General features: G+C 32.9%; 3 protein-coding genes across 6 annotated transcripts; all 3 read left to right on the plus strand.

Annotated features, from left to right (window-relative positions):
• The first annotated feature begins 4879 nt into the window (after positions 1 to 4879).
• On the plus strand, positions 4880 to 7571 carry LOC114166835 (1-aminocyclopropane-1-carboxylate oxidase homolog 12-like). 3 transcript variants are annotated; one of them, XM_028051696.1, is made up of 4 exons: positions 4880 to 5603; positions 6218 to 6307; positions 6686 to 7007; positions 7206 to 7571. In XM_028051696.1, the coding sequence occupies exons 1-4, from the start codon at positions 5077 to 5079 to the stop codon at positions 7455 to 7457; spliced, it is 1191 nt and encodes a 396-aa protein (XP_027907497.1). In that variant the 5' UTR covers positions 4880 to 5076; the 3' UTR covers positions 7458 to 7571. The 3 variants fall into 3 exon arrangements, with proteins under 3 accessions (XP_027907497.1, XP_027907498.1, XP_027907499.1); XM_028051698.1 differs by having other exon boundaries at positions 5113 to 5603; positions 6211 to 6307; XM_028051697.1 differs by lacking the exon at positions 6218 to 6307 and having other exon boundaries at positions 4884 to 5603.
• Positions 7572 to 7580: 9 nt separating this feature from the next.
• LOC114166936 (1-aminocyclopropane-1-carboxylate oxidase homolog 1-like) lies at positions 7581 to 11416 on the plus strand. Its single transcript, XM_028051822.1, has 4 exons — positions 7581 to 7586; positions 8062 to 8210; positions 9498 to 9819; positions 10964 to 11416. The coding sequence occupies exons 1-4, from the start codon at positions 7581 to 7583 to the stop codon at positions 11213 to 11215; spliced, it is 729 nt and encodes a 242-aa protein (XP_027907623.1). The 3' UTR covers positions 11216 to 11416.
• A 1397-nt stretch (positions 11417 to 12813) lies between these two features.
• Positions 12814 to 15469, plus strand: LOC114166564. Of its 2 annotated transcripts, none has more exons than XM_028051313.1 (2): positions 12814 to 13070; positions 14856 to 15469. In XM_028051313.1, the coding sequence occupies exons 1-2, from the start codon at positions 12974 to 12976 to the stop codon at positions 15440 to 15442; spliced, it is 684 nt and encodes a 227-aa protein (XP_027907114.1). In that variant the 5' UTR covers positions 12814 to 12973; the 3' UTR covers positions 15443 to 15469. The 2 variants fall into 2 exon arrangements, with proteins under 2 accessions (XP_027907114.1, XP_027907115.1); XM_028051314.1 differs by having other exon boundaries at positions 12960 to 13070; positions 14737 to 15469.
• The last annotated feature ends 209 nt before the right edge of the window (positions 15470 to 15678 follow it).

Raw genomic sequence — 15678 nt, forward strand, 5'->3', positions numbered from 1 at the left:
CTATAAGTATTTATTAAAAATAATTTTTGATTACACAAAATAATCAGTAATAGATTAGAAATTTTATATATTAAAAATATGTTTAGTTTAATTAGGCTTAATGTGAAGATTATGTAAGAACCCATTTTTCTAACAAATATCAATTAACAAGTAATTATTATTAAAATGTTATCCATATAATTAGTAATTAAAGTCCTTCAAAATATAATTATGAACTTAATATAGTTTTTCAAAAGTATAAACCAATGTCTAAAATATTTATATACCAATTATTCAGTTCTCCGTACCAGCTATAGAGCTCTATAAGCTCTTATATTTATTCCTCTCGCATATATATATATATATATATATATATATATATATATATATATATATATATATATATATATATATATATGACCCCTTTTATTACTCTTCCTTTCTCTTTTTTGTCTAACCACTAACCACATAATCCACATTCTTCCAGAAAACCATTCACACTTTGCACTCTTTCTTGTTTTCCACTTTCTCACTAACTAGAAGGCTTGAGCTCCTATTTTGATCAATTCCTCTCTTCTTGTTGCAGCAAGCAAATCTGAAATCGGCACAGAACCCCTCCACACAGTTGAGTCTCCTTCCCATCCACGTAAGTCCACTTCAATTTCGTCCTTTCTCTGCAAATTTTGAATGCTAGAACCTCCTCCTCCTTCGAAATCGAATCAAAGCCATATTCTCACTCTAAGTTTATGCATTCCAATTTCTTAGGTTGTGCAATTGAGGTGCCCCTGTTGAAAGTTGTTCTTGCTAGTTGGTGATTTCTAGAGGTAAGGGAAGCCAACTGATTTTCTTAAAATTCGTATGGAAATCATCCTGATGACTTTGATTGCATGAATGTGTGCTTGTTTGATGCTTGGATAATTGGTTTATGCTGAATTGGGATTTTTGGTGTGAATTTATGGGCTCTGCATGTGAAAACAGATTGGGAATCTGATGTTTTTGCCCAAGCGAGCAGTTCTCGCCTAAGCGAAAACACCAAAAACTCACCCCTATTTCTACGCGAATTGTGTCGCCTAGGCGAGCTGGTTTCACTTGAGCGAGAGACATTCTCGTCTAAGTGAGACAGCTTAGCCTGAGCGAGAATTCGCTCAAATTTTGAGTTGTCCTCTGTTTGGAGCCTCTCTCAAGTGATAATGACCTGCCTAAGCGTGATAACCCTCTCGCTTGGGCGAGATCTTCTAGCTTGAGCGAGAACCACTACAGCTGAGTGTTTAATTCTCTGTTTTAATGGATGAAACTATATGTTTGAATGTTAAAATGTGAAATTAGCCTTTGATATGCTTGGATTGTTGTAACTGGTAACATGTATGGTGGATTGACATGAATTTGGATTGTGAGAAGATGTGGTTGAACTAGAATTTCAAGGAAAATTCCAAGGAGTATGTTTTGGTGTGTGTAAGGATATAAGGACTCACTATTGGTTGGTATCCTGAAACTTCAATAATCATTCACACTCAAATAGAGCATAATGGATTATGTCGTGAGAAGTAGTAGGAGGTCCTAGTCTTTGGACTTGATCAGTCTTAGACGCGAAGGGGACTTACCCTGTGAGTGGTTGGGTGATAACTCCTTGAGGTCAAACTTTGCAGAGTTTGAGAACCATCACAGGTGCATGCCACCAAGAGGTCTGATGTCGCTTACACAATCCGGATATCGAGTCTAGAGTAATAATTCTTGTGCTGTGTCGTGGTGTCATAAGTGATTTTGGTGAAAATGAAAAAGATTGCATGGTTTTTGTTTGTAATTGAACTGCATGATTCTTTTAATCAGATTAGCTTACCCTTTCATTTCTATGTGTGTTCTGTGTTTGGTTCTTTCTTGCAATGATCACTTTGGTGTGAGCAGATGAAAATACAGGTACAAATACTCCCCTCATGGATAGGGAATGAGGCAATAGGATAAGACATGTTGATGCTTAGTTTTCCTTTGATGTTGTGACTAGAGCTGGAACCTTTTTTAACCGTTTATTTTGAGATATTGTAGATATAGTCAGTATTGCTATAGTTATTTTGGATGATTTACTCTATATTAACCTCCTTATATTATCTGCCTTGTCTTATCATGAATTGTATGTTTTGTTTAGTAGTGTAAAAACTATTAAATAGAATGTTACAAAACATATAATATATATATATATATATAATATATATATATATATATATATACTATCATTGCATAACAAAGACACATAGATGTGAGATCAACTCATTTAAACTCAAATAGAAAAAAAATCATATATTTTCACAAAAGTAATTAGACTAAAACTATGGAATATAATACAATTAATTTACTAAGTTCATGCATTGTACTATAAGGACGAGATCTAGATTTTTGTTTCAGGAACACTAGTGTATTGAATGGATTCCTGAGACTTTGCACTTGTCATATTGTCCTTCCTTTCTTCATTCTCTACAACTTTTGATCACGTGTAACTCATTTATTTCATCTAATATTGAGAGGTTAACTTACCTAGCTCAATGAGTATAATACAATATTGAGAGGGTTAACTTATCATAGTAGTTACTAAAAATTCAGCCTCCATTTTATTTCTCGACTTGTTCTTGAAGACGTTTTTCCATATCACGTCCTAAACCATTTTCAAATTCATAATATGTAACTCTAATAACTTTAGAGAGTTGTTTTTAATTTTCTTTAATTTTTGGATTCTCATGAATTTTCTCAAGTTTAGTTGACGTAGATGTATCTTTTTCGTCTTCATCACAAACATTCCCTCTTACAAAAAGAATAAATTGTTTTACTTTTTATCATAATTCTTCTTATATAAATTTGTCGCTCTCACATATTTAGGAAAAGATAAAATTATGAATATCCCAAATTAAATCTCAAAACCAATACTTAATATTTAAAGAAAATTAACTTCTAAATTATCAGCTTCCTTTACCTTAGAGTAGATTCTTAATACTGCTTTTTTCTTACCAAGATTCAAAGCCTAAAATAAATATATATACAAAGAAGAGAAATATATTGTTTTGATAAAAAAAAAGAAGATAAAACTGAACTTACTCCAAAAAAAAAATCAATTTTGTCATGGTACAATTTGATTTTGAAAATGATAAGAAATTGAGTATGAAAATTGAAATAGAAGAAATATAAGGAAAATGAGAGAAAGAGACGAAGATATGTGTACTATAGGGCCAGATTGGCTGCTAATCTAAAAGGCCATTAAACCCAAATGGCCGCCAACCCAAATAGCTGCTAAACCAAAAATACCATGAGCACCACAACTGGAGACAAGGCGCCTAGCCGTTAAATATATCACGTATGCACAAGGTCGCTTATATAGCAGAAAAACTTGTCAACTACCCAACACCATCAACCAAAGTGAAGATACACACACCTATACATGACAAGTGCATAACAAGAAAAATCCAGTATGTCGTTATGTTGGCAAACCTCCTTTAACTTAGGCAGAAACAAACCAAGTGAAGTATGTCCAAAGGGAACTGGGCCTATAACGAAGGCCCAATTAAGCTTGGTTAAACCTAACCAAATTTAGTCAAAGCAAATTAAATCTAGTCAAGCCCAATTAAACATAATCAAAGTCCAAAACTTGGGCCCACAAAGAAACGAGTAATATGATATAAGAATAATCTCTATAAATATAGGTGGATCCAGTTAATTAGAGGGACGCAATTCATTAGCATTGTAATATGATATTTGACTTTGAGAATTTTTGTTAACTTGATCACCTTTTTGTTGGTAACCCCACGTTCCACCAAGTATCTAATAATGAAGACCTTGCAAACAAGACCATGAAATATCCATGAGGAGTCCAAAAATTGTGATAAGATAAGGTTTGAGTCCCTTAATATCTTAATATTGTTCATGCAAGAACAATAAAAAAAAAATCAAATAAAGAAGTAAAAAATATAGTAAAAGAGAAAAAAATGTAATTTTTAAATTTTTAAAAATTAAACTAAATTAATATAACCAATATAATAATTTATAAATATATTTTTAAAATATATATAGAAAATAAAAAGATGGGAGGAGCCGTGACTCCTTTGTCAACCAAAAGAACCGAGAGAGAGAACTTCTCAAAAAAATTTCTTTCGACAAAACTTATTTGGAAACGTATTATATATATATTCTGAAAACTTTATTTTGAAAAACTTATTCTAAAAAATTAATTTTAAAAGGTATCATATATGTTTAGAAAAATTTATTTCAAAAATTGTATTCTTAAATCTTTTTCAGAAATATATTTCATACATTTCGGAAAGATTATGTCATTCAAAAATCTTATTTATAGTATTAATATACTAATTCAAATGGTATTGATAATGGTTTTATATTATGATGAATGGTTCACCTATTCATTCTAATCATTTGTGAAGGAGAGAATAAATATTTTGATGATATATGAAAAATATATCTTTTAAGTCTTGAAATAGAAATTAAACGAAAAAAAAAAAGTTTTTATCAGATAAAGATACCTATTTTTGATTGGAAAGAGTAAAATTTCAAATCGATAGATATATTAAATGATATTTAAGGTTATATGAAAACGTAAAACTTAAAATGATCTATTACACATGCATATTTTATTTTTATTTTTTAAATATTACACTTAAAACCATTTATAAAAAAAAAAGTCATTGTAAAGGTAAAAATAATCCAAGAAAATACTAATGTAACTTCAAAAAATAAATAAACAGATGTAGACCAACATGAGAAATGTAATTGTTAGCTGAGAATGAGATTATCTAGAAACCATAATTGATTTAATTAGATAAGATATGAACTATTTAAATTTAAATGTGTTTGATGGTGTGAAAATTTTTATTCATGTAATAAGAACAAAGAAATACATCACAGAAGTTCACACATTCATTTTTTTATTGTCCAAGTGTGAGAAAATTGTGAAGTTTGGACCATTGACTTATCACAGTATCCTCCATTATTGACTTACTTTCAAGCTCATCTTCAAGCTTTAGCTGTTTCACAGTGTTGCTTGGTTCTTCTTGATTCATCCACTCACTCTCCCAGATCCAATTTCACACTACAATTAACAGGAAAATGGGAACAGCAACTGAGTCAGACTTTGATTATGTTCTGAGTGAAAGAAAAGCATTTGATGAAACAAAAGCTGGAGTCAAAGGGCTTGTTGATGCAGGTTCCAAGAAGGTTCCAAGCATATTCCATCACCCACCTGAGAAATATGAGAAAAAGGTCTCAAATTTAACCAACACAAGCCATGTTATTCCAGTCATAGACCTTGCAGAGCTTCACAAGGATGCAAGCAAACGCCAAGGGCTGGTTGAGATAGTGAAGGAAGCATCTCAAACATGGGGTTTCTTTCAGGTGATAAATCATGACATCCCTGTGAGTGTTCTTGAGGAGATGCAAAATGGGGTCAAAAGGTTTCATGAACTTGATGCTGAACACAAAAGGGAATTCTATTCACGAGATAGAACAAAACCCTTTTTCTATAACAGCAATTTTGATCTGTATGGCTCACAGGCAGCACTCAATTGGAGGGACACTTTTAAGTGTTTGTTGTACCCTGATCCCCCCAAACCAGAAGAAATTCCAGCAGTATGCAGGTATTATGTGTATCAATTACGTGTTCCTTCAAGAATTTTCAGTTAAACTAACATGGTGTGACATGATTCTTAGTATCTAGAGAAAGTAGTCTGAAGTACTGAGTTCAGGAAGAAAAATGAGTTTCATTGTAGTTAAAGTACACGGATTTGGAGGCTTATGTTTATATGTTTGTTCATCATGAATCGGAAGGTAAATCTTGATAAAATACCAGAAAAAGAAACCTAAGAAGAAGAGGAACTATGTTTCAAGGTGATGAACTTTGTGGTCTTGTGAATCGGAAAAAACTTAACACCTTTTTTTAGCTGTATGTCTCTTATCAAATTTGGCAATGTTGTTATGTTTGGTTGGGTGGGAAAAGTATAGTTCTGACATGTTATGCAGAGAAGCATTTCTTGCCAAATCTAGAAACATATCTGGCTTTGAATATTATAATCTATAAAACAAATTTTTTTCAATGCTTATCAAGTGAATCAAACAGAGGTGGTGGAATTGATCAAAGTTAGACGCTGATTGTGGATAATGGCAAAACTTGAAATAACATGATGTCTTAATATCCTGTAATGTGCTATCTTTCTTTTGTAAAACTTGGCCTGCATCTTGATGTAGAGCGCAGGGTATCCCTTGTTGATGAATCTCACAAAAAGGGTTTGAAGGGTTTGATCTTCAAAGAATTTCATAAGGCCAATTTACAGCATATAAGTAGGTACAATTTTCATCTTACAAATTGATTTTGTGAAGTTCTCTTAGGGTTAAAAAAATCTATTTCTTAACATAACATGGTATCAAAGTTATGGGCTATAGAGTCTAGTTTTACGCTTGAGATATATATGTTTCAGCATGAGGGTGTGTGTTTGAAGTTTTACATCAACTAGTGATAAATTTACATTATGTAAGTGGGTGCATACTTTATCTTATAAATCGATCTTGTGAGGTAAAGTTAATTTGTGACTTTTGTTCATTTCTGCATAATATAGTGTGGAAGTTAAAGGATGAAGTTTTAAACATTAAACTATTGTAGAAGCTAACTGAGACAAATTGAAAAGGTCCAAAACTGAGACAAATTGATTGCATGTTTTTGCAGAGACATATTGCTGGATTACAGGAAATACATAATGAAGCTTGGGATTTTACTGCTTGAGTTGTTTTCAGAAGCTTTGGGTCTGAATCCAAACTATCTCAAAGATATGGGATGTGCTGGGAGAGTGTTTGGTCTTTGCCATTATTATCCTGCATGTCCTGAACCAGATTTGACCATGGGAACCACCATGCATTCTGACAATGATTTCTTCACAATCCTTCTCCAGGATCATATTGGTGGTCTCCAAATAAGATGCAATGACAAGTGGATTGATATGAACCCTGTACCTGGTGCTTTGGTCATTAATATTGGAGACTTTTTGCAGGCAAGTTTTCTGTTTTCCTCTTGTTTTTTCCTTTATTTCATGCAACTTTTACCTATCATGGATACTACTTACATGTAAGGCTTCATTTTTCTAATGGAAGTTGAGACAAGACTTGATTGTTTCTATCTGTTGTTATGTGAACGAGCCTTGTTATTGGATGCAACCATGTTGTTGATTGTTTGTGTGTTTGAATTGTAGTTTATAACAAATGATAGATTGAAGAGTGCTGAACACAGAGTGCTTTCAAATCATGTTGGTCCAAGAATCTCAGTTGCATGCTTTTTCAGCCCAAGTGCTGAGGCATCCTCAAAGCCTTTTGGACCTATAAAGGAACTGTTATCTGAACACAATCCTCCCAAATATAGGGAAACTACATTTGCTGACTATGAAGCCTTCTTTATTGCAAAAGGACTTGATGGTACCAGTGCTCTTGCACCTTATAAGATTTGAACTGTGAAAATGTATCAGAAACTGCATCTTATCAGATTTGAACTAGGAAATGTATCAGAAACAAATAAGTTACAATAAATAAAAATGATTGCTCAATCTGATATGACTTTATAACAGCAGGGTATGCAGGTAAGTTGTGTACTAGCCTTCTGTGTAATTCATCACTTAAAAATATTAATAAATAAGGCTGTGAAACTCAAGAGTTTTCATAAATTCTTAAATTGGAATTATAAATTCGTAAGAATTTACTTCAATTTATATAAATCAATTCTTTTCAAAATCTTCAGTACAATCGTTCTCTCTTCTTTGTTTCTTTGCATCAAAGAAGGAAAACATGGTGATCAGGTTTTTACCCTACCAAAGCAATTAAAGGCCGTTAAATCATCAGAGAGTTAGAAAAAAACAGGGGAGGATGTGATATTACGAGGGAGAGCTGCTTCTGCGATCAATGCTGCCGACGACGAGGCGAGACGCGACGGCGAGGCATTGACGACGGCGACGCGAGACGGACGCGACGGCGAGGTGAGGTGAGGCAGAAGCAGACGAATGCGAGCGCGAGCGCAGTGGTGGTCAACAGAACGAGATGCGAACGCGACTGCAGTAGCCGGAGACGCGATGGCGAAAGCGGCGGCCAACACCTCCAAACGCGACAGCGAGCGCGGCGGCCAACACCTCCAGACGCAAGAGGTTCGACAGCAAAAACGCGACTGAACGAAATCAAAATGGAATAACCCTAAATCGCGAAAAAATTAGGTCAGTTCTACCCCAAAACGACCTCGTTTTCGTTTAATTTTTCAACCATTCGAACTCGCTCACACGCTTAACGATCTGATTTCCGATTCTTCCACCGATTTTACTTCAAAAACGATTTTGCTTCTGAATTAACTCGAAAACCAGGTGTAAGATCATAAACTTGTCCGCGAGTTAATTCAAAAGTTTGATAACCATGTTAATAAATAAAAGAAATTAAAAAGAAAAAAAAAAAAAAAAATATATATATATATATATATATATATATATATATATATATAAGCGATCAAAATAATGCTTTATTTAAAATAAAAAATATGTATATAAAAAGCTGTTCAAACCAGAAGAATAAAGTTACATGTTTCATGCAACACTTAACCTGTCATTTAATTAGTGAACATCAATATATAAGTATTATCAATAAACAGTAGATAACAAAAGAGAAATAATCTTTTTATGAAGGTCTTGTGAATTGGAAACAACTTAACACCTTTTTTTAGCTGTTTTATCTCTTATCAAATTTGGCAATTTTGTTATGTTTGGTTTGGTGGGAAAAGTATAGTTCTGATATGCTATGCACAGAAGCATTTCTTGTCAAATCTAGAAACATATCTGGCTTTGAATTTCATAATCTATATGGATACTCAGGAACCAAATTTTTTTTCAATGCTTATCAAGTGAATCAACAGAGGTGGGGGAATTGATCTAAGTTAGATGCTAATTGTGGATAATGGCAATACTTGAAATGACATGATGTCTTAATATCCTGTAATGTGCTATCTTTCTTTTGTAAAACTAGGCCTGCATCTTGATGTAGAGCGCAGGGTATCCCTTGTTGATGAATCTCATAAAAAGGGTTTGAAGGGTTTTGATCTTCAAAGATCTTCAAAGAATCTCATAAGGCCAATTTATAATATATAAGTGGTACAATCCTCGTCATACAAATTGGTTATGTGAAGTTCAGTTAGTCTTAAAAAAATATATTTCTTAACGTAACATGGTATCAGAGTTATGGGTTAGAGAGTTTAGTTTCACGCTCAAGATGTATAAGAGTGTGTGTTTGAAGTTCCTCATCAACTAGTGATAAGTTTACACTATGTAAGTGAGTGCAAATCTCATCTTACATACTAATTTTGTGAGGTGGAGTTAATTTTTGACTTCTGTTTATTTTTGTATAATATAGCATGGAAGTTAAAGGATGAAGTTTTAAACATTAAACTATTGTAGAAACTAACTGAGACAAATTGAAAAGTTCCAAAACTGAGACAAATTGATTGCATGTTTTTGCAGAGACATATTGCTGGATTACAGGAAATACATAATGAAGCTTGGGATTTTACTGCTTGAGTTGTTTTCAGAAGCTTTGGGTCTGAATCCAAACTATCTCAAAGATATGGGATGTGCTGGGAAAGTGTTTGGTCTTTGCCATTATTACCCTGCATGTCCTGAACCAGATTTGACCATGGGAACCACCATGCATTCTGACTATGGTTTCTTCACAATCCTTCTCCAGGATCATATTGGTGGTCTCCAAGTAAGATGCAATGACAAGTGGATTGATATAAACCCTGTACCTGGTGCTTTGGTCATTAATATTGGAGACCTTTTGCAGGCAAGTTTTCTGTTTTCCTCTTGTTTTTTCCTTTATTTCCTGCAACTTTTACCTATCATGGATTCTACTTACATGTAAGGCTTCATTTTTCTAATGGAAGTTGGGGAAAGATAAAAGTCAGCTTAAAACAAATAATCATGGCACGACACTTATGAAGTTGTAAAAGTATGTCATGCACAATGTATTACTATAATCCAATGTTACTACATAGAAGAAAGAGTTCCACTAAACAACTGAGACTTGTCTGAATTTCAATTAATATTAAAGAATATATTCATAAGTGTATGTTTAAGTGTTTTAGAAAGAGTGTATCAGAGAATATGTTGCTCAGCGTTTCTCCTCAGAGCAAACCATACAACTTGAAATGGTATTGCTATCCTATCTTACATCTTGCTTAACTATTTGTGTTCCTACAAAGGTCCAGATGACCTTCACAAGATCAAAATGTGTCTTTCTTCTTTTCAGAGAAAATGTAGTAGTTCTCCATGCAGTTATTTTAAGAGTGTTTGGTACCACTGATCGGTCTTTCCAAGGGAGGTTAACCAGGGAGATTAAAAAACAATGAGACCTAAGCTTAATTCATATAAGGGATTGACATCACGATAACCTAAAATCTTAAGACAATAAATTTATAGATTTTCTTCTTTATAAGGTGTTAAATTTTGTACTTAACATGAGACTTAAACGCACACTTGGATTTCCAATAACACATACTTTTATCCATGTTCATGTGTCGGGATTCAAGTGTGAGTCTAAGTTCCACATTTGGTAAAAATTAGAAAGTTGAGTACCATAAATGGATGAAGAAGACCCATAAACCCATTGTGGCTTATAAGGTTTTGGGTTGAATGTGGTGACAATCCCTTATGTAGGTTGGACTTAAATCTCATTGTTATTGTGTCTTTCCGGTGAGTTCTTCCCTCAATAGACCCATCATGACATTGCCCATGACAGGTAGTTTGAGTTTTGTCATTTTCTTGTTACAAGTGAATGATAGAGGGAGTCATAACCACTCATATATGATCCATGTTCTTGCTCCCTCCTAGTTGAGACAAGACTTGATTGTTTCTATATGTTGTTATGTGAATGAGCCTTGTTATTGGATGTAACCATGTTGTTGATTGTTTGTGTGTTTGAATTGTAGTTTATAACAAATGATAGATTGAAGAGTGCTGAACACAGAGTGCTTTCAAATCATGTTGGTCCAAGAATCTCTGTTGCATGTTTTTTCAACCCAAGTGCTGAGGCATCCTCAAAGCTTTTTGGACCTATAAAGGAACTGTTATCTGAAGACAATCCTCCCAAATATAGGGAAACTACATATGCTGACTATGAAGCCTTCTTTTATGCAAAAGGACTTGATGGTACCAGTGCTCTTGCACCCTACAAGATTTGAACTGTGAAAATGTATCAGAAGCTACACCTTACAAGATGTGAACCAGGAAATGTATCAGAAACAAATAAGTTAGCATAAATAAAAATGATTGCTGAATCTGATATGACTTTATGACAGCAGGGTATGCAGGTAAGTTGTGTATACATATAATGTGTTCGATTTTTTCATCCAAATAGTATATTTGGATTTAAAATTTACTCAGATAGTATATTGTGTCAAATATTTACACAGAAAATTCAATTCTTTCTTTTCACCAACAGAATTCTAAATTGTGTTATTTTTTGTAATTTGTTTTTCAAAAATTTCTTCCTATTTTTATTTAAGAAAAAATAAATAAATAAAAATCAAGTTCAAAATTCAGTTTATTGGAAACCGAATTCTCACATATTTTTCAACCAGTTTTCTCTCCATCACTATACAGAATTTGGTTCTAAACTTGAAAAAAAAAAGTGTTATTGGGTGAAAAAAATCTAATGTATGCACATTCCACAACCTTAGCCTTCTGCATGATTAGTAGAATTCCATCTAAATTAGTAGAATTCTTTGCTAGTTTTTTTGATTATGTATATTTTCTGAATATAATCATTAAGATTTTTAAAATGATCATGAATTATTGTTATTTTTTTTCTTTGACTTTTCTCTAACTCCATTTGGTACTGATATATGAAAATATACTTCACAAATTTTACTCCAAAATTACTTTATGGCTAAATGACTACGTACTAAAATTCTCAACCACGTTATAGAAAAAATTTGTCATTTATTTTAAATTATCTTTCGTTACTTACAACATGTTTCTAACCACTGTTTAAAATAGAATTTGAGATAATATTTTACATCCCATTACTTATTATCCTTTTATTACTAACTTTCACGAAATGGAAATCAATTTCTCTAAAGTGTGTGTGTAAAAAATGGAATTTAAATCAGTACATATTATGATTTATTTTTGTGTAGGATAAGCCATATTCTTTATTATGCTATCTAATATTTGGGATCAATGATATTTTGATGTTTATGCATTATTTTAGTTGTGAGAAGGTTTTGATACCTGCCATATTTTATAATATATTATCATTATTGTAAAAAGAAATGCTAATTTTGAGGTTTAATAAATTAATATATTATTTAAAATGGTACTGATAATGGTTTTATATTATGATGAATGGTTCAGCTATTTTATGTCAGACAATAGCTCATTCTAATCATTTGTGGCAGTTGGAGAGAAATAAATATTTTGATATATAAAAAATATATCTTTTAAGTCTTGAAATATGAACATAAATGACGAAAAGAAAAAGGTTTTATCAGATAAAGATACCTATTCTTAGTAAAATTTCAAATCGATAGATATATTAAATAAAATTTAAGGTTATATGAAAACGTAAAACTTAAAATGATGTATTAAAGAAGAAATACTTGTAAATAAGATGAAACAAAATTAAAAATCACTAAACAATCTTTGTCTCCAAAATCACAGTTCTCTATGAATCATGGGTCCCATGTTGAAAATGGGTAGCATTTTCAGGAAAAAACATTCAAAGACAGAAGAGATAACGGCTTCATGGGACCACTTTGTGTCCTTTTGGCAGTGCAAAGTGCAAACCCATCACCACCCCTTTCTCCTTTATCTTCTCCATTTAGGCCAATTCATCAACTTTTCCCTCATTTGAGTTACCCTTTTCTCTATTCACTTTGTTCCACACTACTGCCATAGCAAAATCCTTTTTTTTTTCTGGTTCAGCCTCGGCATTGCATATGATGAACAACCCCAGTTGTGGGGTGTTGCATTTCTTTTGTTGTTTTGCTTGTTGTCTCCTTTTTCCAGCTCTTGTTCTCTCCCATCACATCCATGGTAAGTAAAGTTACATTCTTTTTCTCTCTTTTTGTGAGTTTGTTTTGGCATTTGGTGTGTTTATGAGCATTGTGTCTGTTATTTGATTATAAGGTTATTGTGGGCATGAGTAGTAAGTAACAAATGTAGCTTTTCATCTATGAATGTTTCTGTTTTCTCTATTTTTTGTCATTCTGCAAGGTTGTTCTATTATTGTGTCTTGGAGTGTTCGATACTTGTACTGTTGAGATAGTTGTTGTGGTGTAATGGGTATTCCAGAAGCTCTTCATATAAGTTCAAACGTGCTTTTGTGTTTTGCTTCGAAAGTTTCCATCTTGTTCTGGATCTCTGATTCCTGGCACATTCCTTCGAAGAGTGGTTTCTTTGAAGGTTTAACAGTCTGAAATATTCTTAAGGACTAGTACAATTTTGAAATTAGTGGGAACACAAGGAATTTAGAGTGAGAGTTAAACAATTTTACTGTTCAGTTTTGTTGAATCATTTTGAAAGATCAGTTTAGTTTTATAGTAGTTCAGTTCATCTGTTTAGTGTACCCCTAATTACTGAATTACATTGCTGAACTTATAGATTGGTTAAATGTGACATTGGTTTCTTTGATATGCTACATTCACTATGATCGGTGATGTTATGACTATAGAAATTTGGTTTCCAGAAGTTGTTTTCCCTTAAATTTGAATTAATGCTAATTAAATATGGTAGATGATTTGGCACGGAGTGCAGCTTATTTCTGTACCTTACACCTTTGTTTCACATGTTCTGAGAATTCTTCATTAATATTAGAAAAAGTTTGTTTCTGGTATTTGTAGCTTGTCTTCACAACAATCTTGGTCAGACATTAAAGTATTTTGGAGTTCTGTTTGGATATTATCAGCTTAATAATCAGAGCATTTATACATTGGTTAGAAAAATCTGCATTAGTCTGAGCGTTATAAATTGAAACTTAGTCAGGTATATTGGTTTTTGTAAGAGCTTATTTTGTGCAATAAATTTTGTGAAAAAATGTGAATATGACGCAGGTTTTTGAGAATAATAAATGTTGCAAGAGGGCAAACTTCTGTCATTTTTATGTCTTATGAATAATAGCAAAGATTAAAAGGCAAATGAAACATTCTGCATTTATAGGGCTCTTTTGATAATGTTAAATTTAGATTTATAATGCAACCAGAGTATAATATGAACCTGTTGATTTCTGTTCTAGTATGTTGGTGTTTGTGAACTTGTTTCATATTCTCAAAAGATCATACGACTTCAACAATAAAGTTGAGGATTAAAAATACTACAAAATATGAAATGTGATGAATATGGACATGAAACTTAGAGAACATCTTGTAAGGGTTTCAAAGATTGTGAAGGAACTGTGTATAGAACTTTCAGTACAATATAGTTGTTTTCTTTTTGTTCTTATCCTTGTGTTTTTTTTGTTATTGTTGTTCATACCCAACACTAATAAAACCAGGTTTTGTAACATATGCTTTGTTTGATGCAAATCTGGTTGGAAATCCAAGTGTGAGTCTAAGTCTTATATTGGATAAAGATAAAAAAGTTGAGCATCTTATAAGAAAAAGGACCTATAAACCCATTATCTTAGAGGTTTTAAGTCAGAGGTAGTGTCATAGGTCTGATTCGTGTCTAATTGATATTGTATCTCTCAAATGAATTCTCTCAGAAAAGACTGATCAATATATGAAGAGTCACTCTGATGATTAAGTCAACTGAATAGAAACAAGATGAGCATGCACATCCACTACACACATCATCTCTAAAACCAGATGTTTTCTCTCTCAGGAAACCCTGCCAGTGACATAGTTGACATCATAAACAAGAATCGAACGGATCAGAAGCTTCCCCACTTGAATGACAGCCCTGGTTTAGGGTGCATGGCCTTACAATACGTTGAATTATGCAAAGGAAACTGCAGTGATAACAATGCTGTAAACTGCAAACCCCCTGAAGATGATTTCACTGAAGTGTTTGCTCCCAACTGTGGCGTAGAGCTTCCTACTTTTGGCACCATAACTGGCCACATTGTTGGTTGTCAAAGAGAGTATCTTGAGCCATCTCTGGCATTCTCTCAAGTTCTCATCAAAGATAAGAACTCTGTGTCTGTTCTGAAGAACAAAACACACACCGAGGTTGGAGTTGGTCTTGTTGGACTCCATAAAGGACCTTTCTTTTGGTGTGTTTTGTTCAGCGATGGACAGACAAACTCCACGTTTGTGCTTGAAAATCGTGGTGTAGGAATCCAGCAGAAGAAGGGGTGTTATAGTGGAAGCAGTACTCCATGCAGTGGGGGACACAGAAGCAGTGTTGCACTTTTTAACATATTATTTTTCATGTGTTGTATGTCCATTTTGGTGTTTGCACTTTTGTGATCAGTTTACTAAATCTTCACTTGACAATTCTTGAGTTGGTTTTCTTTGTTTTGTTCGGCTTCCTTTACTTTGTTTACTGTGTGTGATGTGCTTCATTTGGGGTTTCATGAATTAATACTAATATTAACTGTGAAGAATTATAGTGTAGAGCCAGAGTCTAATGAGAAAAGATGAGTGAGGCAAATAATATATAACGATTTTTTTTACAAACTTATTATTTAAAGTTTTGAATAAAA

Source organism: Vigna unguiculata, chromosome 10, assembly GCF_004118075.2.
Source record: "Vigna unguiculata cultivar IT97K-499-35 chromosome 10, ASM411807v1, whole genome shotgun sequence".
NCBI lineage: Eukaryota > Viridiplantae > Streptophyta > Magnoliopsida > Fabales > Fabaceae > Vigna > Vigna unguiculata.

Excerpts from the sequence above, each read along its gene's own strand:
- LOC114166835 (XM_028051696.1), top strand. The coding sequence starts at position 5,077 with ATGGGAACAGCAACTGAGTCAGACTTTGATTATGTTCTGAGTGAAAGA. Across the intron at positions 5,604-6,217 it reads GAAATTCCAGCAGTATGCAG|GGTATCCCTTGTTGATGAAT; the intron begins GTATTATGTGTA and ends TGTAGAGCGCAG. Across the intron at positions 6,308-6,685 it reads AATTTACAGCATATAAGTAG|AGACATATTGCTGGATTACA; the intron begins GTACAATTTTCA and ends ATGTTTTTGCAG.
- LOC114166936 (XM_028051822.1), top strand. Across the intron at positions 8,211-9,497 it reads CTAAATCGCGAAAAAATTAG|AGACATATTGCTGGATTACA; the intron begins GTCAGTTCTACC and ends ATGTTTTTGCAG. Across the intron at positions 9,820-10,963 it reads ATATTGGAGACCTTTTGCAG|TTTATAACAAATGATAGATT; the intron begins GCAAGTTTTCTG and ends TTTGAATTGTAG.
- LOC114166564 (XM_028051313.1), top strand. The coding sequence starts at position 12,974 with ATGATGAACAACCCCAGTTGTGGGGTGTTGCATTTCTTTTGTTGTTTT. Across the intron at positions 13,071-14,855 it reads TCTCTCCCATCACATCCATG|GAAACCCTGCCAGTGACATA; the intron begins GTAAGTAAAGTT and ends TTTCTCTCTCAG.